Source organism: Dendrobates tinctorius, unplaced genomic scaffold, assembly GCF_039654945.1.
Source record: "Dendrobates tinctorius isolate UK_male_01 unplaced genomic scaffold, ASM3965494v1 ptg000105l, whole genome shotgun sequence".
Lineage (NCBI taxonomy): Eukaryota > Metazoa > Chordata > Amphibia > Anura > Dendrobatidae > Dendrobates > Dendrobates tinctorius.
The window spans coordinates 9878758-9904157 of record NW_027361773.1 but is presented as its reverse complement, the minus strand read 5'-3'; the positions used below and the strand labels follow the sequence as shown (position 1 = coordinate 9904157).

At 40.7% G+C, this 25400-nt stretch overlaps 1 protein-coding gene across 1 annotated transcript in view; it reads right to left on the bottom strand.

The window, feature by feature from the left end:
- The window catches only part of PRKCQ (protein kinase C theta), a 233028-nt gene that overhangs the window by 13090 nt on the left and 194538 nt on the right, over window positions 1–25400 (bottom strand). Inside the window, exons 14-16 of the mRNA XM_073589040.1 lie at window positions 23228–23290; window positions 9199–9337; window positions 1460–1648 (exon numbers count right to left, since the gene is read on the bottom strand). Coding sequence (XP_073445141.1) covers window positions 1460–1648; window positions 9199–9337; window positions 23228–23290 — 391 coding nt within the window. The remainder of the gene's footprint in view (window positions 1–1459; window positions 1649–9198; window positions 9338–23227; window positions 23291–25400) is intronic.

The following is a 25400-nucleotide window of genomic DNA, read 5'->3' as shown; positions in this document are numbered from 1 at the left end:
TAACAACAACTAACCAACAAGTTCTTACACTCTATAGTACACACATCAAAGTAGTGAGACCCCCAGAGGCCACATCAACATATAACATATTGCTACACATGTCTGGTGCTAAAAGGTAAACAGTTTATTCTGTGTTTTTTTTTACATAAAATGATGTATTGATTATGTGCATGGTTTCATTACCTTATATTTGCCTTATGATGCAATAATATAAATCCTAGTCGAGCGTGCCCATCCTTTGTGGATCTGTTTTCTTACAACGTGGCATAGAACTAAGTTGCACAGAAACGTTGTAAGATATTCACTTTAACTAAGTTATTGCGCAATCTCCTTCACCTGGTGAATACCTGGTGATCCAGTGGTTATTCCTTGCTTTAGTTTGAGTACAAGGGGAAGTTTATACTTTTGGAGAGTGCCAAACGGCCGTAAGGAGACTTATAGGCCATGCAATGATCCCCTGCAAATATCCTGTTCAGAGAGGAAAAGGTCTGGAACTCTAGTGCAACCAACTGGGGTAGCAATCCTAAAAGAAAAGGGTCGATATTGACTCTTAGGATTGCTACCCAAATAGGTGACACTGAAGTTCTATTTCTCTTTCTCTCTGAACAGGATATTTGCCTTGTTTTACTTGTCAATGCTGGTAATCCACTTCTTCATTGTACTACAGCTGTGATCCAATACTCATTTCATATTCATGCTTAGTGATCAATGACCATTTGTGGCAAATCAGAAGTTACTGACTATCAGCTAAAGGTCCTTGCCTATTTTGAAAGGGGTGAAAGGGGGATCGATTTACTATAAATCTACTTGAAAGTGGTAACCAAAGCCAGGAAATTTTAAAAAATAAAGCGTTTAGTTAATACATTTTCTAGTGCTTGAGTATACGCGAGATAACAGTATATTATGACATCTCAAATAGTCTACAGAAGCCTGTGATGAAGGAAGAGTTGAAAAATCATGAGGGCAACTCATCAGAAATAGAATCTTTTCTTTAAGTAATCTTCTGATGATAAAACATTGTATTGTATTGAAATGGCAACAAGCAGCTGAGAAAGTGATATATCACTGGAATCAAGGTCTGTCATGCAGCTCTCACATTAGATAGCAAAAACCTGCTAATAGAGTCCCTTTAAATGCATAGTAAAAGAAGAACTGGAGTTGACCATGAATCATTTCTCAGCAGCCTGTGATCTGAGAAATCACAATTTGCATTTCATTGGATGTTGATATTCTTCAATAACATTCAAAATTTTCTATTTCACCATCAGCATCAACATTTCAGAGATTTAAGAAAAGCTTCTGAGCGAAACATAAATGACTTTTTGAGCAAAAGTGATGATGAGGGGTTAAACATAAATTCCTATTTTCACATCAATAATCACTAACATAGCCTTAGTATAGTAGATAACGGTACATAAAATCAGTCATGTGACAAAAATAGGTATACCATTTATCTTACCATAACCAGTATATCTTTTGCCTCTTTACCGATAAAACGAGGATACAATGGGTCATCCATTCTTATAGACTGGAATAACTGTTCTTCATCCATACCACGGAATGGAGATTGGCCAATTAACATTTCGTACACCAACACTCCAAATGACCACCAATCAACTGAGTAGCTGTATTTCTGTCCCAGCAAAATCTACAACACAAGCCAGAGAAAAGCTAATTATTATAGAATCATAGGAAAGTTATGTATGTGACCCAACTTTTCCGTGACATTACAGCTTCTCTTACTGACTATTTTTTTGTAGGGCTTTGACACAATGTTATTGATGCTGGGAAGTGCATAACAAGCTGGCACTAGACACATGTGTAATTTGTGCTACATCAAATTCTACACACTTTATACCTATTACGAGCAAACAGAAACAAACTATGCCCAGAAAGATACAAATATCAATAAGTACAGTCATATGTAAAAGTTTGGGCACCCCTATTAATGTTAACCTTTTTTCTTTATAACAATTTTGGTTTTTGCAACAGCTATTTCAGTTTCATATATCTAATAACTGATGGACCCAGTTATATTTCAGGATTCAAATGAGGTTTATTGTACTAACAGAAAATGTGCAATCTGCATTTAAACAAAATTTGACCGGTGCAAAAGTATGGGCACCCTTATCATTTTCTTGATTTGAACACTCCTAACTACTTTTTACTGACTTCCTGAAGCACTAAATTGGTTTTGTAACCTCATTGAGCTTTGAACTTCATAGCCAGGTGTATCAAATCATGAGAAAAGGTATTTAAAGTGGCCACTTGCAAGTAGTTCTCCTATTTGATTCTCCTATGAAGAGTGTCATCATGGGCTCCTCAAAACAACTCTCAAATGATCTGAAAACAAAGATTATTCAACATAGCTTTTCAGGGGAAGGATACAAAAAGTTGTCTCAGAGATTTCACCTGTCAGTTTCCACTGTGAGGAACATAGTAAGGAAATGGAAGAACACAGGTACAGTTCTTGTTAAGCCCAGAAGTGGCAGGCCAAGAAAAATGTCAGAAAGGCAGAGAAGAAGAATGGTGAGAACAGTCAAGGACAATCCACAGACCACCTCCAAAGACCTGCAGCATCATAAAAATAGTGTTTTTCTTGGAATGCTGTGTTTTCTATCCTCCATGCATAACGCCTTTTTGTATGACCAAACAACTCAATCTTTGTTTCATCAGTTCACAGGACCTTCTTCCAAAATGTAACTGGCTTTTCCAAATGTGCTTTTGCATACCTCAGGCGACTCTGTTTGTGGCGTGCTTGCAGAAACGGCTTCTTTCGCATCACTCTCCCATACAGCTTCTCCTTGTGCAAAGTGCGCTGTATTGTTGACCGATGCACAGTGACACCATCTGCAGCAAGATGATGCTGCAGGTCTTTGGAGGTGGTCTGTGGATTGTCCTTGACTGTTCTCACCATTCTTCTTCTCTGCCTTTCTGATATTTTTCTTGGCCTGCCACTTCTGGGCTTAACAAGAACTGTACCTGTGTTCTTCCATTTCCTTACTATGTTCCTCACAGTGGAAACTGACTGGTTAAATCTCTGAGACAACTTTTTGTATCCTTCCCCTGAAAAGCTATGTTGAATAATCTTTGTTTTCAGATCATTTGAGAGTTGTTTTGAGGAGCCCATGATGCCACTCTTCATAGGAGAATCAAATAGGAGAACTACTTGCAAGTGGCCACTTTAAATACCTTTTCTCATGATTTGATACACCTGGCTATGAAGTTCAAAGCTCAATGAGGCTACAAAACCAATTTAGTGCTTGAGGAAGTCAGTAAAAAGTAGTTAGGAGTGTTCAAATCAAGAAAATGATAGGGGTGCCCATACTTTTGCACCGGTCAAATTTTGTTTAAATGCAGATTGCACATTTTCTGTTAGTACAATAAACCTCATTTGAATCCAGAAATATAACTGAGCCCATCAGTTATTAGATATATGAAACTGAAATACCTGTTGCAAAAACCAAATTTGTTATAAAAAAAAAAGGTTAACATTAATAGGGGTGCCCAAACTTTTACATATGACTGTATCTGTTGAGAACTTGTGCCAGTGCAAAGACGGAAAAGGACTGTCTAGGACTATGAAACTGATGACATATCCCTATGATAGATCATCAATACCAGATCGAAGTGGGTCCAACATCCAACATTAACGATGATTAGCTATCATTAGGTACTCTGGTTGGCGGAAGTACATAGGAGCACCACAGCTTTCATCTAAGTCTCTTCAGAGATGGCTTCATGTCTACAGCATGTTTTTAATTCCACAATCAACAGTCCATATATACATTATTTAGCCTTTGATATCCTTGAGATGAAAATTCAAAATCTAATTCTTCTTGTCATATTATATTTTTCACCATATTATAAAAGTTAACACACAGTATACTCTTTTGTCATGGGAACTTATGGGTGATATTTGCAACTATTTGACCTTCTGTTCCATTCTGGGCTTCAAAATCAGGTCATACTTTAGGAGGCTATACCAACATATATAAAGTCCAGTGGTAATGTGAGTTGAGTGCAAGCATCATCATTCACATATTTCCTGATTTTCTGAATCATAGAAATTCATATATTACAAAATTGATGTATAAATATTATTGAAGGGGTGGTCAGAAGGCAAATTCAATTTCATTCTTAATCCTTATGTATTTAGTACTTTAATTCGAGCTATTTTCTAATATACTTGTAATAAAAATGTCTTACTCTTCCCTAACCACTATCTAACTGTTATTCTATTTTTCCCTACTTCATGTGTGATGGCGCTTCGCTTGAGAATCTCACTGCATACTGGGATACTCAAACAAAGCGTCATCGGAGCAGGGGACAGAGGCTGAGGTCACTGTCACAACTTTTGCCCCCTCTCTGAAATGAAGCCTCATATGCTTGTTTCAGGGGTGGTGCTCATCGCTGCTGTGTCTCTCCCTGCGAACTGTGCACTGTGCGATTTGTACAGTGACATCTTCCAGCTCACATCAGTAAAAATCAGCTGGCAACAGAGCGGTGTCAGAATACCCGGCATGCAAGAGACCAGTGACTTCAATAGTGGGGAAGCGTTAGTCTCCTGCACGCCGGTTATTCTGACACCGCTCTGCTGCCAGGTGATTATTATTGATTCGAGCTGCCAACAAAGTGGACGCTGTCACTGGGCAGATCAGTGACCAGCTTGCAGGGAAGGACACAGCAGGGACGAGCACAACCCCTGGATTAAGCATCACTGATGACGATTTGCTTCATGGAGGGGCTGTGACAGTGACCGTAGCCTCTGCTCCCTGCTCTGATGATGCTTCGTTTTGTCTCAAACATGGCATTATCACACAGGAAATAGGATTAAAAATAGAATAGCAGTTAGATACTGTACTTAGGGAATAGTAGGGATTTTTCAATACAAGTATTCTAGAAAACAGCTTAGATTACAGCACTATTTACATAGGAATTTAGAATGAAATTTTGTTTGCCTTTGGACCTCCAATTTCACCCCTTCAGCCCCAGGCCTGTTTTTACCTTCCTAACAACCCAAACTCAATAACTCTAATGCTTTAACTCTTCAAGCAATTCACAGGAATTAAAGCAATGTGTAAGAAAAAAACAAAAATGTTATTTTTTCTCTGACAAAAGTGTTGCTTTAGCCCCAAATTTTCCATTTTCACACAGGTAAAAAGAGAAAATGGACATAAAATTTTCTGTGCAATTTCTTCTGAGTACACCGATATCCTGTATGTGGTGGAAAACTACTTTTTTGGTGCACGTCAGAGCTCAGTAGAGAAGGAGCACTATATGACTTTTGAAACGTACAATTAGCTGTAATCGATAGATGATACCATGTCGTGTCTGCAGCGACCCTGATGTGCCTAATCAGTGTAAAACCCCAAATTGACCCAATTTTGGAAACTACACCTCTCAAGGAATTTATTTAGAGGTGTAGTGAGCACTTTGATACCTCAGGTGCTTCACAGAATTTTATAATGTTGAACTGTGAAAATGAAAAAAAAAATTCCTTTTTTTTCCTCAAAAATAATGCTTTAGCCCCAAATTTGTCATATGCACAAGGGTAACAGAATGGACTATTCAATTTTTTGTGCAATTTCTTTTGCGTACACTGATATCCCATATGTGATGGAAAACTACTATTTGGACACAAGGCTCAGAAAGGGAGGCATGCCAATTGAATTCTGTAGCTCAATTTTTGCTGGAATAGATTCCGGATGCCATGTCACATTTGAAAAACCCTTGACATGCCAAAACAATCATAGTGACCTCTTTTTGGAAACTACTCTTCTTGGTGAATTCATCTGGGGGTGTAGTGAGTGTTTTTAACACTCAGGTGATTCCCAGAATTGTATAGTATTGGGCTGAGTCAATGGAAAATTACCATTTTTTCCACCAAAATATTGCTTTGGACCCAAGTTTTTAAATTTCAAAAGGGATAACAGTAGAAAATAAATGGTACAATTTGTTACGCAATTACTTTTGAGTACGCCAATACCCCATATGTGGTCAAAAACTACCTTTGAGGCACAGTGCACAGCTGAGAAGGTAAGAAGCACCATATTGGAGTTCAGATTTTGCTAGAATAGTTTGAGTGTGCCATGTCACATTGGCAGAGCCCCTGAGGTGCCAGAACAGCAGAACCCCAATAAGTGACCACATTTTACAAACTATAACCCACAATGAATTCATCTAGGGGTGCAGTGAGCATGTTGATACCACTATGCTTCACAGAATTTTATACTATTGGGCAGTGAAGAATCAATAATTACATTTTTATCTCTAAAATATTGTTTTAGCTCCAAATTTTTAATTTTTGTAATGGCTAATAGATAAAATTAGACCTCACAGTTTGTTGTGCAATCTACTGAGAGTGCCAATAACATACATGTAATAGGGAACTACTTTTCAAGTACAGCACAAATCTCAGAAAGAGTGCCAAATTATAGTGCAGATTTTGCTGTTGTGATTTGCAGGTACCATGATGCACTGGAAGAGCCCCTGAGGTGCCAGAACAGCAGATCCACCTTAAGTAACCAGATTTTACAAACTACACCACTCATTGAAATCAAGTAAGGGTTCAATGATCATACTGACACCACAGGTATGTCACAAAAATTTATACCATTTGACAGTTTAGAAAAAATAATTACAATTTTACCACAAAATTTTGTTTTAGTCCCAGATTACACATTTTCACATGGGCGAATGGGTAAAAGTGGCCCAAAATTTGCCACCCCAAATGTGGCTGTACAGTACTGCTTAGCTACATGGCAAAACTTGAGCGGGACAGTGCGCTATTTGAATCTTAGAGCACAGATTTTTCTACAATAGTCTGTGGACTCCATATACAGAGCCCCTCAGTGCCAGAAGAGCAGAATTCCCCCTCAAGTGACCACATTTTTGAAATTACACCCATCTGGGAATGTATCTACAGGTGTAGTGATGATTCTGACTCCATGGCTGGTTCCCAGAAACAAGCAGCCATTGATGTTGCAAAGTAAAAATTGCAAATCTGCCATTGTAGTGCATGTACATTGCAGTGCCCAGTACATTGTAGCGCTCATATATTGTGCCCAGCTCATGCTTCTCAAGACATGCATCCGTAATTTAGGTCAAACCTGCCAAACATGTGGATGTTAAAATGTGGTTCAGGCACACTGGGACTTAGAAGGGAGGGGGGCATTTGGATTTGGGATCGCAAAATTTGCTGAATTTCTTTTGGGGGTGACAAGATATAGCGCTTTTCAGAGCATTTGGGCTTCCAGTAACAAGGGAGCCCCCTATACTTCCATTGATAGATGACAGACCTGAGTGGGGACTTGATTTTTTTCTGGATTGAGTTGAAGCTTTTATTGGGAACATTTTACATAACATTTTGGATCACTTTTATCCTGTGCTCTATGCTGAGCACTTATATCGGGGTTTCTATCTAAATCTCCAAATTATGTAATTAACATGAAACCTCTGAGGGATCCATTCACTATAATGAGGCAGTAGAATTACTCTGTACTCAGTCTGGCCTCTGTTCAGTGGAGTCCTTCTTTGCAAAAGTGCACAAAACTGTCGCGGACCTCGCTTTTATGCATGCTTAAAAACATGGGCAAGGCCGAAATCACAGGCCAGATGGTGTCCATAATGCCTCCATCTGTCTTATTATAGGGACTTTTCCGCTGGTGTTCCTACTGAATTACGTATTTCAGAGATTTACTTGCAAATCCCGATGTAAGCGCTCAGCGCAGGGTGTAGGTTAAATGTGGGCCGAGCCTTACTGCAATCTATGGGAGGCAGAATAAACAAATCAACAGCAAATCAAGAATTTGTTTTAAATTATTTTTTTACACCGTTTCTCGTGCAGTATGAGTGATTAGACTACTTTATTCATTGGGTAGGTGCGATTACTGCGATATCAGGTTTATATAATTTATTTTATGCTTGCCTCCTATAATACACTAAAAAACAAGTTTTTGCCTCGCCATATTTTGAGAGCTCTCATTTTTCAATATTTCTCCCAACAGAGTCATGTGAGAGCTGTTTTTATTGGTGCGACTTTTGGGAACATAATATTTTTTGATCACTTTCTATTCCAACTTTTTGTTCAGCAGTTTGATGAAAAAGCATAGTTTTTTCCCCCACGTTTTTTACAGTGTTAACTGAAGGGGTTAACTAGTGTGACAGTTTTATAGATCAGGTAGTTATACACACGGCAATATCAAATGTGTACTTTTTTGTTTATTTTTTAAATAAATATATGGATTTATGGGTACTTTTTTAATATTTTTATTATTTATAATTACTTTAAAATATTTTGACAATTTCTTAAAAACTTTTTAAAATTTTTTTTACTTAGTGCCTGTATTGGACTCTAACTTTCATTGCTCTGGTCACAGGTATAATGCATTGCAATGCATTATACATGTCTGTTTTACACTAGGGCGGCACGGTGGCTCAGTGGTTAGCGCTGCAGCCTTGTCCTGGGTTCGAATCCCACCAAGGACAACATCTGCAAGGAGTTTGTATGTTCTCCCCGTGTTTGCGTGGGTTTCCTCTGGGCACTCCGGTTTCCTCCCACATTCTAAAGACATACTAATAGGGAATTTAGATTGTGAGCCCCGTCGGGGACAGTGGTGATGATGCGTGCAAAATGTAAAGCGCTGCGGAATATGTTAGCGCTATATAAAAATAAAGATTATTATTATTATTAAAGATTATTACCCTGACAAAACCTCTTAGACCATGCTCTTGGCATGGTCTAAGCAGGCCACCATTGTTGATAGAGTTGGAGGTTGTAATTACGACCTTGAATCACCATGAGGACCATCAGGCCCTCACAATGACATCAGAGGCGTCCTTATTGGAAGAGGGAGCACCCTCCCTTTCCTAGCCTCCTAAATGTTGTGATCGAAATTGATTGCAGCATTTAGAGGGTTAAACAGCTGTGGATGGTGTGGGCACTGCTCCTGGCTGTGACAGCTGGAACTCGGCTACCATATAAGCCGAGCTCCTGGCGGCGATAGCGCTGAAACAGCTCCTGTGCCGTGCACGAACGCCATGACTTACCTATACACACCTCATCAGAAGGGGAACTCCTCACTGACCATGACATATAGGTACATCAAATTTTGTGAAGGGGTTAAGGATTTACTTATCTCTAAACTTAATGGAAACATAAAAGGTAATAATAGAATTATAGAAAGGAATACATGCCTCTGGAGCAATATAATCTGGTGTCCCACAGAATGTACTTGTTTTGGCATCTCCGAACATATTCTCCTTACACATTCCAAAGTCTGCTATTTTTATATGTCCTTCCATGTCCAAGAGTACATTATCTAACTTCAGGTCCCTGAAATATGACAAAGAAATGTAAGTCTAGATTAAATTGTATAGAACAAACAATCAGTTATCCCACAAACGGAAGGCATAGTTCCTCACAGTATTTTAATGTTATATGGTGCTACTTTATTAACGACCCAATATTGGGTATATTCAAGGACCATACACCTTTAGTACCACATATCTCCAAGGGGTAGAAATGACTGGACAGGCTAAAATTCAAACCTTTCTTTCTCATTGACATGGGCCATCAAGAGCCATCCCCAAATCATCTCTATCAATCAACACAAGTCTTATGGCCAATTTTAGTCTATGACCAACCTTTTAGGGTATGTGCACACGCTGAGTATTTAGATGCAGACATTTCTGCGCCATTTTTGCTTCTCTTGGCAGAAAAAAACGCAGTGGCAAAAATGCGCAAATATATATATAATGTCATTTTTTACATTTTGAAAATTACAGAAAGGAAAATTGGCCAATGCAAAAGTTTGGGCAATTGGGCAAATTTGGGCAAAGAAATTTGTGTGCTCAGATAACTTTCATAAGTTAATTAGCCTGTTAGTATTATGGCTTGTTAACTATCATCATTAGGAAAGGCCAGGTGATGCAAATTTCCCAGCTTTATAAAAACCAAGCCTCCTCTAACCTTGTGCCACAAATCAGCAGCAATGAGTTCTTCTAAGCAGCTACCTAGCTCTCTGAAAATGAAAATGGTGGAGGCCCACAAAGCAGGAGAAGGCTATAAGAAGACAGCAAAGTGTTTTCAAGTGGCCCTTTCCTCATTTCAAAATGTAATTAAGAAATTACAGTTATCAGGAACAGTGGAAGTCAAGATAAGATAATACAAAATCCCAATGGCAAAAATCATAATAAAGGGTAGTGGTCAGAGAAAACCCCCCACCACCAACTGGCATTAGCCACAGGAAAACTCCATCAACCTTATAAACATGCAAAAAGAAAGGAGTCTATATCCATAGGTAAAATCACCTCATTATTTTATTATATTAGATAAATTAGATAAAAAATTATGCAGAATAATATAACAATATTATGGCAGAGTGTAAACCTAAGAGACCAAGGTGCAACACTAGTGCAGTATTACTGACAGCAGGTAATGTCAAAATGTATATATTGCCAGTGCAACAACATAAATGAGGCCCCACAGACAAAGATTGGCAGAGGTGTGCTAATCCCCTAGTGAGGTATACAAATATCCCAGTGATCCCTCGCCTATCAGTCAGTAGGTCATCACCCCAATCAATGTTTCTTACCCATAGCTATCAGAAGGCCTGCACGGCGCGCCCCGATGAGCGTTTCGTGTGGGCTTCTTCCGGGGGCTGTTGCACTAATGTTGCACTTAAGTCTCTTAGTTTTACACTCTGCCATAATATTGTTATATTATTCTATTTTTTTATGTAATTTATCCAATATAATAAAATAATGAGGTGATTTTACCTATGGATATGGAAGTCAAGATAAGGTCTGAAAGACCAAGCAAAAATTCAGTGAGAGCTGCTCGTAGTATTACTTGTGAGGCAAATCAAAATCTATGCTTGACTGCATAGACCTACAGAATGATTTATCAGACTCTGGAATTGTGGTACACTGTTCTGCTGTTCATAGACACCTGACAATTGCACAAATATGGCCTTCATGGAATTGTCATTAGAAGAAAACCTCTCCTGTGTCCTCACCATAAAATTCACTGTCAGAAGTATGCAAAACAACATCTAACCAAGCCTGATGCATTTTGGACACAAGTCCTGTGGACCAATGAGGCTAAAATAGAACTCTTTGGCCACAATTATCAAAGGTATGTGTGGAGAAAAAGGGCACAGAATTTCAGGAAAAGAGCATCTCGCTAATAGTTAACCATGGGGTGGGCTCAATAATGCTTTGGGGTTATGTTGCAGCCAATGGCAATGGCAAAATTTCACCGGTAGAGGAAGAATGGATTCAGTGAAATTTCAACAAATTCTTGATACAAACATAATATAATCTGTAAAAGTTGAAAAGAGGATGGCTTCTACACTGAATAAGGGGGATCCTACGTCATTTTTACATTTATTTATTATTCATAAAAAGCTGTCCAATATGCTCCACGTGGTACAATTTTATAATATCTTGAGGGTAGTGCAATTATATGTCTATATTTCTCCGTCTGTCTGTCTATCTATATCTATGTATCTATAATATCTATCTCTATAGATCCAACAGAAAAAAGATTAATTTAAAAAGCCTTTATTAGTTCATCAATTCAAAGGGACATACATATTAAAACTATTTATAAAGAGAAAATAGGGGAATATGTAGGATGCAAAAAGCAGACCCACGTTACAATATAAAACCCCCACATTGGTTGTAAATATAAGATCGATAGGTACACACACATAGCATAGAAATGACATTAAAAAAATGGATAGTATGGTGATGCATAGAGTAAATAGATGTATAAAAACAAAATAAGTAAACAAGTGTGCAAATGCCCCAAGGTGTGACAGTATGGGAGTCAAATTTTTTTTAAATGCAGATTGCACATTTTCTGTTAGTACAATAAACCTCGTTTGAATCGAGAAATATAACTGAGTCCATCAGTTATTAGATATATGAAACTGAAATAGCTGTTGCAAAAACCAAAATTGTTATAAAGAAAAAAGGTTAACATTAATAGGGGTGCCCAAACTTTTACATATGACTGTATATATATATATATGAGACAGACATAGATAGCAGAATAGCCGTTAGTTCATTTGTCGGCTTTTGTAAAATAATTGCAAAAGCCGACAGGATATGATACATGGTTTACATATAGTAAACCATTTTATTTCATTTACTTTTTTATATGTACATATATACACATAGAGTACATACATATATATACACACACATATGTCAGTGACACAGACATACTGCATATATATATATATATATATATATATATATCTCTAATGTATGACGGGTATATGGGCACGGGACTATGGGATGGAGGATGTGTGATGTGTATATGGGCACTGGACTATGGGATGGAGGATATGTATGACGGGTATATGGGCACGGGACTATGGGATGGCGGATGTATGATGGGTATATGGGCACTGGACTATGGGATAGAGGATGTGTGATGGGTATATGGGGACTGGACTATGGGATGGTGGATATGTATGACGGGTATATGGGCACGGGACTATGGGATGGTGGATGTATGATGGGTATATGGGCACGGGACTATGGGATGGAGGATGTGTGATGTGTATATGGGCACTGGACTATGGGATGGTGGATATGTATGACGGGTATATGGGCACGGGACTATGGGATGGCGGATATGTATGATGGGTATATGGGCATGGGACTATGAGATGAAGGATGTATGATGGGTATATGGGCACTCGACTATGGGATGGCGATTATGTATGATGGGTATATGGGCATGGGACTATGGGATGGAGGATGTGTGATGGGTATATGGGCACTGGACTATGGGATGGAGGATATGTATGACGGGTATATGGGCACGGGACTATGGGATGGCGGATGTGTGATGGGTATATGGGCACTGGACTATGGGATAGAGGATGTGTGATGGGTATATGGGCACTGGACTATGGGATGGTGGATATGTATGACGGGTATATGGGCACGGGACTATGGGATGGCGGATATGTATGATGGGTATATGGGCATGGGACTATGAGATGAAGGATGTATGATGGGTATATGAGCACTCGACTATGGGATGGCGATTATGTATGATGGGTATATGGGCATGGGACTATGGGATGGAGGATGTGTGATGGGTATATGGGCACTGGACTATGGGATGGAGGATATGTATGACGGGTATATGGGCACGGGACTATGTGATGGAGGATGTGTGATGGGTATATGGGCATGGGACTATGAGATGAAGGATGTGTGATGGGTATATGGGCACTAGACTATGGGATGGCGATTATGTATGATGGGTATATGGGCATGGGACTATGGGATGGAGGATGTGTGATGGGTATATGGGCATGGGACTATGGGATGGAGGATGTCTGATGGGTATATGGGCACTCGACTATGGGATCATGGATATGTATGATGGGTATATGGGCACTGGACTATGGGATGGAGGATATGTATGATGGGTATATGGGCACGGGACTATGGGATGGAGGAAAATTATAATTTGTTATAACTAACCACAGTTAGTTACTATGCCCGGGCAGCGCCGGGCTCTTCAGCTAGTATAATATATATATATATAATATATATATTATATATTATAAATTTTATATATTTAATATATTAATATATTTTATATATATATATATATATATATATATATATACATACACATGTTAGTGACAAATACAATTATTCTAATGTTGGTTCTAAATTATGGATATGTATTTATTTAATACATGATTATTTCAAGGAACAAAATGTCGTGGGGTCCACCTATTATTTATAGACTGCAACACTATACTACGGTAATTGTATATGTCAAATTCAAATTCAAAGAAGCTTTATTGGCAGGACTAAATACATAATAGTTTTGCCAAAGCAATTGTACAAAAGGGAAAAGGGGTAGGGACTGTAGGGATGTTGGGTAGGGGCTGTAGGAAAAGTGGATGGGGGCAGATCCAGGATGGGGCTATCTCTGACATATATATATATTTTATATGTATAGATTATATATATTTATTATGCATCTTATATATGAAATGTGTGTATATATATATATATATATATATATATATATATATACACACTAGCTGAAGAGCCCGGCGCTGCCCGGGCATAGTAACTAACTGTTATAATTATCCTCCATCCCATAGTCAAAAGCCCATATACCCATCATACATATCCACAATCCCATAGGCCCATGCCTATATACCCATCATACATATCCTCAATCCCATAGTCGAGTGCCCATATACCCATCACACATCCTCCATCCCATAGTCCCATGCCCATATACCCATCACACATCCATCCCATGGTCCCATGCCCATATACCCATAATACATATTCGCCATCCCATAGTCGAGTGCCCATATACCCGTCATACATATTCTCCATCCTATAGTCGAGTGCCCATATACCCATCATACATATCTGCCATCCCATAGTCCCATGCCCATATACCCATCATACATATCCTCCATCCCATAGTCCCGTGCCCATATACCCGTCATACATATCCTCCATCCCATAGTCCAGTGACCATATACCCATCACACATCCTCCATCCCATAGTCAACCATTATGACATCATAATGAGGGGCGGGGCTTGATACACAGACACTTTTTCCCCATTATGTAGATAGGGGCAAAATTGTTTGGTGATTTGGAACGCGTGGGGTTAAAATTTCGCCTCACAACATAGCCTATGACACTCTCGGGGTCCAGACATGTGACTGTGCCAAATTTTATGACTGTAGCTGCGACGGTGCAGATGCCAATCCCGGACATACACACATACATACATACACACATACATACATACACACACTTGAGCTTTATATAATATATATATATTGCATAGTACGATTGAACAAAAGCCGCTAATTCAATTGCCAGCTTCTGTAAAATCAATACAAAACCCGACATGAAAAGACACATGGTTTACATACAGTAAGGCTATTTTCACACATCAGGTTTTCGGCGTCAGGCACGATCCGGCGTCGTGCCGGAACGCCGGATCCGGCAAATGTTTTGTAAAACCGGATGTGACGGATCCGGTTTTCTGCCAGATCCGTCTTTTTCTTAACAGACAAAACCGGATCCGTCTCATCTGGTTCTTCCGTTTTTCTATCAGTTTTTCGACGGATTACGCCGGATCCGGTTTTTAAAATTGACCCTTGTGGCCTTCCGAACGGGATTGGCTACTGGAAAACTATATATAGCATGTTCCTACAGCCCTTCTTTGACAGGTTGTAGAGGAGAAAGTGCAGGTTGGAGAGAAGAGCAAGTTACTGGCGAAGATGGATGTTGTCATTGGAAATATTTTGAAGAATTTGGCGGATTTTATAGCGGAGGCGAATCGTTTGAGGGTGATTGTTCTGGAGAAGGAGAGAGCGAGACAGCAGCGCATCAGGCATCGTAGACGACGTTTGTGGATCCACCCCATCACAGCCAAGAGAATGACGCGTGGGGTCTATTCTACACTCTGCATGGACCTTCGACGAAACCCGGATAAATTTTTTGGATATGTTAGGATGAAAATGGAGAATTTTGATTACTTGGTGGAGCGCATTGCACACCTCATAAGAAAAGCGGACACCTATTGCCGCTTCTCTGTTTCACCCGCAGAGCGTCTGATGGTGACTTTAAGGTAATCCACATTTATTGGATGTGATCGCATCAGAGCACACTTTCACTGCAATCTTGTTGGTGGTAGTTTGTATCTCCTAGTGTTATAGCTCAGTTTTGGTATGTAATGCTGTGATTTAAAACTAATTTATTGTTTTTTAATTCCCCACAGATTTCTTGCAACTGGAGAATCCCTTTCGTCACTGCATGTCCAGTACAGACTCGGGATTTCCACCATATCTGGAATAGTGAAGTACACATGCCGTGCACTGTGGGACTCCTTAGCTGAAGAGTTTTTACCAGAGCCCACAACAGAGAGGTGGATTGAAATTGCTGACAAGTTTCAACAGATATGTCAGTTTCCCAACTGCTTGGGCGCTGTGGATGGGAAACATATCCGCATTGTAAAGCCAGCTGGATCGGGATCGGAATATTTCAATTACAAGAAATATTTTTCAATTGTCCTCATGGCCATCGCTGACGCGGAATACAAATTTATTGCGGTTGATATTGGGGCCTATGGCCGCTCCAATGACTCTCAAGTTTTCAAACTGTCTGCCATGGGGCGTAAACTGTATGGAAACACCTTCCAGTTCCCACCACCTAGACCGCTGCCGCAAACATCTGGTCCACCTATGCCATTTGTCTGTGTAGGGGATGAAGCCTTCCAGCTGTCAGAACACCTTTTGAAACCGTACTCTAGCAGAGGATTGACAAGACCAAAACGCATTTTTAATTACCGCCTCACAAGAGCAAGAAGAATGGTTGAATGTACCTTTGGTATTCTGACAGCCAAATGGCGGGTCCTATTGACTGCGATCAACCTCAAGACAGAAACTGTGGACGAGGTGATCAAAGCGTGCGTGGTACTCCACAATTTTGTTATCTGCAAGGAACCCATTTCCATTGAGGACACCTCTGAGAAACCACCTTGCAAGATTACCATGACATTACCACTAGAAGTTCTGTGACGGTTTCAGTAATGAGGGACAATTTTGCACTATACTTTATGTCACCTCAAGGCAGAGTACACTGGCAGGATGACAGAGTGTGAAAGATTTGTGCCCTAACCAAACTTGTGTACCTTCTGTACCAACAGTATATACCTTTGCCAACCAAAGTTGGCTATCTTGTCATGGTCTCTATTTTTAGCTTTAGGCCACAGGTGTGTACCTGGTTGTGTTTTATGCAAAGTATTTCACCTTTTAACAAAAGTTGTGTACATTGTTAGGAAATCACCAACAATAAACACAACTTTTTAGGTGAAATACTTTGCTTCAAACACAACCAGGAACACAACTGTGGCAAAAAGCTAAAATTTACCCACAGTTATATACCTAGTTTTGAATACCATTTCACCTTTTAAATACCCTGTATTTAACCTTTTTCGCCGCAGAAAGAAATGACAGACAACCAGTGTAAAATAATTTAACTTTTATTGAAAAATGTTTTTTTTAGTAAACTTTTTTAAAATTTTAATAAACTTGTTTAATAAAGCTTTGAAACCATAAAACTGGTCATTTTTATTTAAATACACACATTATAAATCTGTGTAGTGTGTGGTGGAAATACTGCTGGAGGGGCTGCGGGACACTTCGACACTGGGAGTGTGGAGAGAGGACTGGGATCGTGGTGGGGAAGGAACAGTTAGAGGTGAAGGTGTGGAAAAAACTACAGAATGGGTGGACATGTGGGAAGCAGAAGAGGTGGTGGGTGGTGGAGTGGAGGGTTGGGCAGGGACTGTAGGAGCAGATGATGTTGATGGCAAGTTGTATGGGGAAGGAGTTTGGTACGGGGCAGGTTGCTGGAAGTGGGGAGATGTCTGGTACGGGGCAGGTTGCAGGAAGTGGGGAGATGTCTGGTACGGGGCAGGTTGCTGGAAGTGGGGAGATGTCTGGTACGGGGCAGGTTGCTGGAAGTGGGGAGATGTCTGGTACTGGGGAGGTTGCTGGTACTGGGGAGTTTGCAGGTACTGGGGAGGTTGCTGGTACTGGGGAGGTTGCTGGTACTGGGGAGGTTGCTGGTACTGGGGAGGTTGCTGGTACTGGGGAGGTTGCTGGTGCTGGGGAGGTTGCTGGTGCTGGGGAGGTTGCTGGTGCTGGGGAGGTGGATGGTATGTAATAGGAGGGGGAGGATGGAAAGTGGCTGGAGGGGGTGTAGATGTAATAGGAGGGGGAGGATGGAAAGTGGCTGGAGGGGGTGTAGATGTAATAGGAGGGGGAGGATGGAAAGTGGCTGGAGGGGGTGCAGGTGGAGGAACTACTGTGGTGGGAGGAGGAGGTTGGGAGGTAACTTGCTGGAGAGCAGCGTGGCATGAATGCATTACATGCATCTGCTGGGCAGGAGAGAGCGTTTCCATGCGCTCCACAACAGACCTGAAAAAGGTGTGGTTTGGCGAAGATCTTGCTTCTGAATGCATGGTTTGCAGAAGTGTCTTCACCTCCAGAATGCTGGAGTTGATCTGCTGATAGCCTGCGGAGATTTGCTCTGACAAGACTTTTAGACAGTTCTGGAAAGATGCATTCAGATGCAAGAACTCTGGCGCATAAGTCTTTTCCTGACCCCTCTGCCACTGCTGCCCAGTACCCGCAGGTGTACTAGAGGTGGCAGGGGCAGAAGGGTGGGGTAAAGGGAAAGCGATCTCCTCACCAGCAGCTTCATGTAATGTAGGCGGCCACGATGCTCCTGTGCTGGTGGATGGGACAGATGGGTCGAATGTGTGGGAAGGCTGGGAAGGTGCAGATGTACCAGGGCGGTCGAAGTGTCCCTCGGTGCCGGTCTCCTCAGGGATCGCCTCAGAAGGGTCCAATCGTGCAGGCTCCCGAGTGCTGCTCACCGTGCTGTGGAATAAAGAGAAAAAAAAACAATTAAAATAGTGACATGGTATGGCCCTGGCTGAAAAAAAAAAGTTACATCTAAACATTTTTTTGTCACATGTGGTGTGTAATATTTACCTTCTGGTGAGCATTGTCTCCTGGAGGAACGACAGGGCTCGTGCGTACTTGTACTTGCTCCTGCGTCCTCCAGATCCACTCGGGGCCCGCATCTCTTTATTGAACTCCTTCTTGAAACGATCCCTCACAGACCGCCACCGCTTCACAATTCTGTTCCCTGAAACGAGAAAGGACAAAGTGGTTAGTATACAACATCAGTGTTTCCCAAACTCCAGTCCTCATGGTCCCCAGGGGTCATGTTTTCAGGATTTCCAAAGTAAATAGAAATCCTGAACACATGATCCGTGGGGACCACGAGGACTGGAGTTCGGGAAACACTGGTTTAAATCAAGCAACCGGTACTGCATATACTTACGCTCTTTAATCTGGGCCCGAGCTTCGAGGTCCTCCCAGCGGTCCACAAGGAGCGAACAGATTTCCTCCCAGAGTCGTCGGGTAACGATCAGGTCAGCGTGGCGGCGGTCAGCCATATTCCAGAGCGGCTCCCTTTCTCTGACGGGATAGATGAGGCGGTCCACATCAATCCCTCCATCCTCACCGTCAGAGTCGGGAGCACGCTGTGAAGGCTGTTAAAGAAAAAGACAAAAATAACATAATTAGCCTCCACAAAAGAAATGAAATAAAAAGTGCAAAAAAAACAAAGCAAAAATATTTATACTTACACGCTGGTGACCGCCGCGTTGCTGTCGCCGACGACCCTGGGAGGCACTGCGAGGACCTCTTGGCCGAGCACCAGATTGGGAAGACTAGAGAAGAAAACAAAAAATGTTATGTCTTTGGATGTAGGCATTTGTTTGCTGTGTGTGGTCTGCAGAACATTGTTTTCTATGTGTTGTGTGTAGTGTGATGTTGTGTTTCTGCGTTTGATGCAAAAAACTTACCAATTGTGAGCCCACTCCAAGTGTCTGTCCACCCCTTCCTTCTTCTTCTGGGAGCTCCTCTTCATCTTGTGATTCCTGTTTTGAAATAAAAGGCAATGAATACACATATATTACAGAGATGATGGATTTTGGAAATAAAAACTTACCGTCAAACGCTGACGATGCGAGGGAGGGCTCCCAGAAGATGTGCTGTCTTCCTCATGGCCAGACTCCATGGCTGTGGGTGGTGTTTCTGCTGCTGCCATTGCTGCTGCTGCTGCATCTATTGGGCGGCTGTTGAATAAAGAGAAACAAAGGGCCAATGAATATCTTGATATTCCATAGCCCTAGTTTGGAGGAATGGGGGATTTGATAATTACCGTCTCTCATCTGCTGCTGGACTCCCCTCCCGTTGTTCAGCATGCTGCTCCATTTGGGGTGGTGCTGATGGTGCTGCTGCTGCAGATGTCTGCTGCCTTCTCCTGCTCCTGGTTCTTGGCTTGGGTGGCATGTTGGCTGTGGCTGAGGGTCCCATTGTCTTGCTTTTATATATGTCCTGTGGGCAGAGCTACTGAGCATGCTCAGACCAAAGAAACCGGATCCGGCCGCCGGATCCGGCTGTCGCCGGATCAGGCGCATTGCGGCGCTCATAGGCTTTCATTGTATGAAAAAGCCGGACACGCCGGATCCGGCGTGTCAGGCTTTTTCGCCGGAGACAAAAAACGTTAGTCTCCGTTTTTTCCAGATGCCGGATCGCGTCACATTGCCAGATCCGGCGAAAATCGGATGAAACGCATGGCCATCCGGCTCGATCCGGCTCTAATGCAAGTCAATGGGGGGGAAACCGGATCCGGCATTGCATTTCGCCGGATCCGGTTTTAGTCAAAAGCGCCGGATCGCGCCTGACGCCGAAAACCTGATGTGTGAAAGAGGCCTAAACCATTTCATTTCATTTATTTTTTTATATGTCCCTGACTAATAATTAGATTAGGCTTTGTGTGTAAAATTTGGGAAGCTGGCAATTGAATTAACGGCTTTCATTCAATCTTACTATGCAATATATATATATATATATATATATATATATAATATTTACATATAAAATATATATTGTTAAAAAAAAAAATATATATATATATATATCAGTGACAAATACCATTAGTATAGTGTTGCTGTCTATAAATTATAGGGGGACCCTACGCCATTTTGTTCCTGGAAATAATCATTTATTTAGTAAATACATGCCCATAATACTATACTAATTGTATTTGGCACTAACATGTGTATATATATATATATATATATATTATTATTATTTATTTATATAGCACCATTGATTCCATGGTGCTGTACATGAGAAGGGGTTACATACAAATTACAGATATCACTTACAGTAAACAAGCTAACAATGACAGACTGATACAGAGGGGAGAGAGGACCTTGCCCTTTGGGCTTACATGCTACAGGATGGTGGGGAAGGAGACAATAGGTTGGTGGGTTGCAGCAGTTCCAGTGTTGGTTGAGGTGATATCACCGGTAGTGGTGAGAGAGGAGGTAGCGGGGTCATTGCAGGCTGTAGGCTTTCTTGAAGAGGTGGGTTTTCAGGTTCCGTCTGAGGGATCCATATGTGGTGGATAGTCGGACTTGTTGGGGCAAAGAATTCCAGAGAATAGGGGCAGTTCAGGAGAAGTCTTGGAGGCATTGGGTGAGGAGCGAATAAGTGTGGAGGAGAGAAGGAGGTTTTGGGAGGACCGGAGATTATGTGAGGGAAGGTATCAGGAGATTAGTTCAGAGACATATGGAGGAGACAGGTTATAGATGGTCTTGTAGGTCAGTATTAGTAATTTGAACTGGATACGCTGAGGGAATGGGAGCCAGTGAAGAGATTTGCAGAGGGGAGAAGCGAAGGAGTAGCGAGGAGAGAGATGAATTAGTCGGGCGGCAGAGTGGAGGATGGACTGGAGAGGTGCGAGGGTGTTAGCAGGGAGACCACAGAAAAGGATGTTGCAGTAGTCGACGCGGGAGATGATGAGGGCATGCACAAGCATTTTAGTAGATTGAGGGTTGAGGAAAGGACGGATTTTGGAAATATTTTTGAGCTGGAGGCGACAGGAGGTAGAAAGAGCTTGGATGTGTGGTTTGAAGGACAGGGCAGAGTCAAAGATTACTCCGAGGCAGCGGACTTCTGGTACTGGGGAAAGCGTGATGTCATTAATTGTTATAGCTAGGTCGGGTAAGGAACATCTGTGAGATGGAGGAAAGATGATGAGTTCAGATTTGTCCACATTGAGCTTGAGGAAGCGAGAGGAGAAGGAGGATATGTCTGATAGACACTCTGGGATTCTGGACAGCAGAGAGGTGACGTCTGGGCCAGAGAGGTAGATCTGAGTGTCATCAGCATAAAGGTGGTACTGGAATCCGTGGGACTTTATGAGTTGCCCCAGACCAAGTGTATAGATTGAGAAGAGTAGGGGACCTAAAACAGAGCCTTGGGGGACTCCAACAGAGAGAGGGTGAGATGAGGAGGTAGTGTGGGAGTGGGAGACGCTGAACGTGCGGTTGGCAAGGTATGTGGAGATCCAGGATAGGGCAAGGCCTTTGATGCTAAAGGAGGAGAGGATCTGTAGTAGGAGGCAGTGGTCAACTGTGTCGAATGCAGAGGACAGGTCTAGAAGCAGGAGTATAGAGTATTGTCCATTTGATTTGGCTGTAAGTAGGTCGTTAGTAATTTTGGTCAGGGCTGTCTCAGTGGAGTGATGGGGGCGGAAACCAGATTGTAGATTGTCATAGAGCAAGTTAGATGAGAGGTGGGAGGAAAGTTCAACGTGGACGTGCTGTTCCAGGAGTTTGGAAGCGAATGGGAGCAACGATATTGGGCGATAGCTGGACATAGCGGTTGGGTCGAGGGTTGGCTTTTTAAGGATAGGCATGATTGTAGCATGTTTGAAAGCAGAAGGGAAGGTACTGGACATTATATATATTAGATTTTTAATATATTTATATTATATGATATGTATATATAAAATGTTAATATATTAAATATATAATATATATATTATATGCATATATATTCCCTATATCTTTAATATAATATATTATATATATTATTTTGTGTGTGTATATATATATATTATATATATATATATATATATATATATATATATATATATATATATATACTGTATAGTACAACATAGGGTATCAAACCTGCCATCATCAATACATCTTAAAGATTGGGCATCCCCCTATTATATAAATACTAAACATACAAGAGAAGCTGGAGTCTAAATTGCCCCAAACAATGTGTAAGCAAAAACATCTTCTTTCTTATAAAAATGTCATTTTATTGGAAATTACATATAATATAGTACAAACACAATAAAAAATGAATAAGTGTATTGTCCCAGGTGGTAAGACACTGAAAAGATGCACCAGGAATTTAAATATAGCACACATTAATTACATCATTACAAAATGGTAGGTTTTAGAAAATTTGTAGAAAATTAATAAACAAACCATCCAGGTTCTCCCAAATAAATGCTGCTGAGTAACGCATATGTAATTTTATAAATATAGGCAACCACATGATCCACATAAGTTGCTCAGCAATAGTAAAATGCCCAGGGAGATTGAATGAAAAACGGCTAAAAGGAATAGTATCCCTGTATTATCACTAACCGGAACGAACACTACCTGGATGGTTTGCATGAAACAATATGTCTTAGTATAAACTGTATATCAATGGCTTCCAAACATTAATGCAATAAATAACATGGCTATTACCTGTATACTACTCCTTTTGAATGGAGGAATTGGAGACCACAAACAATTTCAGCAGCATAGAAACTACAAAAAAAATGAGGAAATGTTAAGTTAAATAGAAGATACCATAGGAAAGTGATATATATATACCAAGCTATAATTTACTTCTTTCATATAGGTGACACCTAGCAGTTGTGGAAACATGATATGCCAATGGTCAAGCCACTAACGATACCACTGTACATACAGTCATATGTAAAAGTTTGGGCACCCCTATTAATGTTAACCTTTTTTCTTTATAACAATTTTGGTTTTTGCAACAGGTATTTCAGTTTCATATATCTAATAACTGAAGGACTCAGTTATATTTCTGGATTCAAATGAGGTTTATTGTACTAACAGAAAATGTGCAATCTGCATTTAAACAAAATTTGACCGATGCAAAAGTATGGGCACCCTTATCATTTTCTTGATTTGAACACTCCTAACTACTTTTTACTGACTAAAAGCACTAAATTGGTTTTGTAACCTCATTGAGCTTTGAACTTCATAGCCAGGTGTATCAAATCATGAGAAAAGGTATTTAAAGTGGCCACTTGCAAGTAGTTCTCCTATTTGATTCTCCTATGAAGAGTGGCATCATGGGCTCCTCAAAACAACTCTCAAATGATCTGAAAACAAAGATTATTCAACATTGCTTTTCAGGGGAAGGATACAAAAAGTTGTCTCAGAGATTTAACCTGTCAGTTTCCACTGTGAGGAACATAGTAAGGAAATGGAAGAACACAGGTACAGTTCTTGTTAAGCCCAGAAGTGGCAGGCCAAGAAAAATATCAGAAAGGCAGAGAAGAAGAATGGTGAGAACAGTCAAGGACAATCCACAGACCACCTCCAAAGACCTGCAGCATCATCTTGCTGCAGATGGTGTCACTGTGCATCGGTCAACAATACAGCGCATGCATAACGCCTTTTTGTATGACCAAACAACTCAATCTTTGTTTCATCAGTTCACAGGACCTTCTTCCAAAATGTAACTGGCTTGTCCAAATGTGCTTTTGCATACCTCAGGCGACTCTGTTTGTGGCGTGCTTGCAGAAACAGCTTCTTTCGCATCACTCTCCCATACAGCTTCTCCTTGTGCAAAGTGCGCTGTATTGTTGACCGATGCACAGTTACACCATCTGCAGCAAGATGATGCTGCAGGTCTTTGGAGGTGGTCTGTGGATTGTCCTTGACTGTTCTCACCATTCTTCCTCTCTGCCTTTCTGATATTTTTCTTGGCCTGCCACTTCTGGGCTTAACAAGAACTGTACCTGTGTTCTTCCATTTCCTTACTATGTTCCTCACAGTGGAAACTGACTGGTTAAATCTCTGAGACAACTTTTTGTATCCTTCCCCTGAAAAGCTATGTTGAATAATCTTTGTTTTCAGATCATTTGAGAGTTGTTTTGAGGATCCCATGATGCCACTCTTCATAGGAGAATCAAATAGGATAACTACTTGCAAGTGGCCACTTTAAATACCTTTTCTCATGATTTGATACACCTGGCTATGAAGTTCAAAGCTCAATGAGGTTACAAAACCAATTTAGTGCTTCAGGAAGTCAGTAAAAAGTAGTTAGGAGTGTTCAAATCAAGAAAATAATAAGGGTGCCCATACTTTTGCACCGGTCAAATTTTGTTTAAATGCAGATTGCACATTTTCTGTTAGTACAATAAACCTCATTTGAATCCAGAAATATAACTGAGTCCATCAGTTATTAGATATATGAAACTGAAATACCTGTTGCAAAAACCAAAATTGTTATAAAGAAAAAAGGTTAACATTAATAGGGGTGCCCAAACTTTTACATATGACTGTATATGGACTCAATATATTAAACATTGTACTCATTTTTATAGATGAAAATTATCATATAATACTTGTAAAAACATGCAATTTACTGCTTAATAAAATTTGCAGACATTCTTGAGACATTAACACTTTTTTCTGCTAACGGGTTTTTGACTAGGAGTCCAATCACTGCTGTTATGTAGTTTGCAAGCACTGTGCTGAAGCTGGCAGGGATTAGGAAGTAACTGATTCTAGCCTGTTTTATAACAGTGCTTACAAGTTCAATAGAAAAGAGCTTGTAAGCACTTCACATGTTCTGATGTCTAGCAGTGGTGGTCGGTCCCTATTGCAATGACCTGTA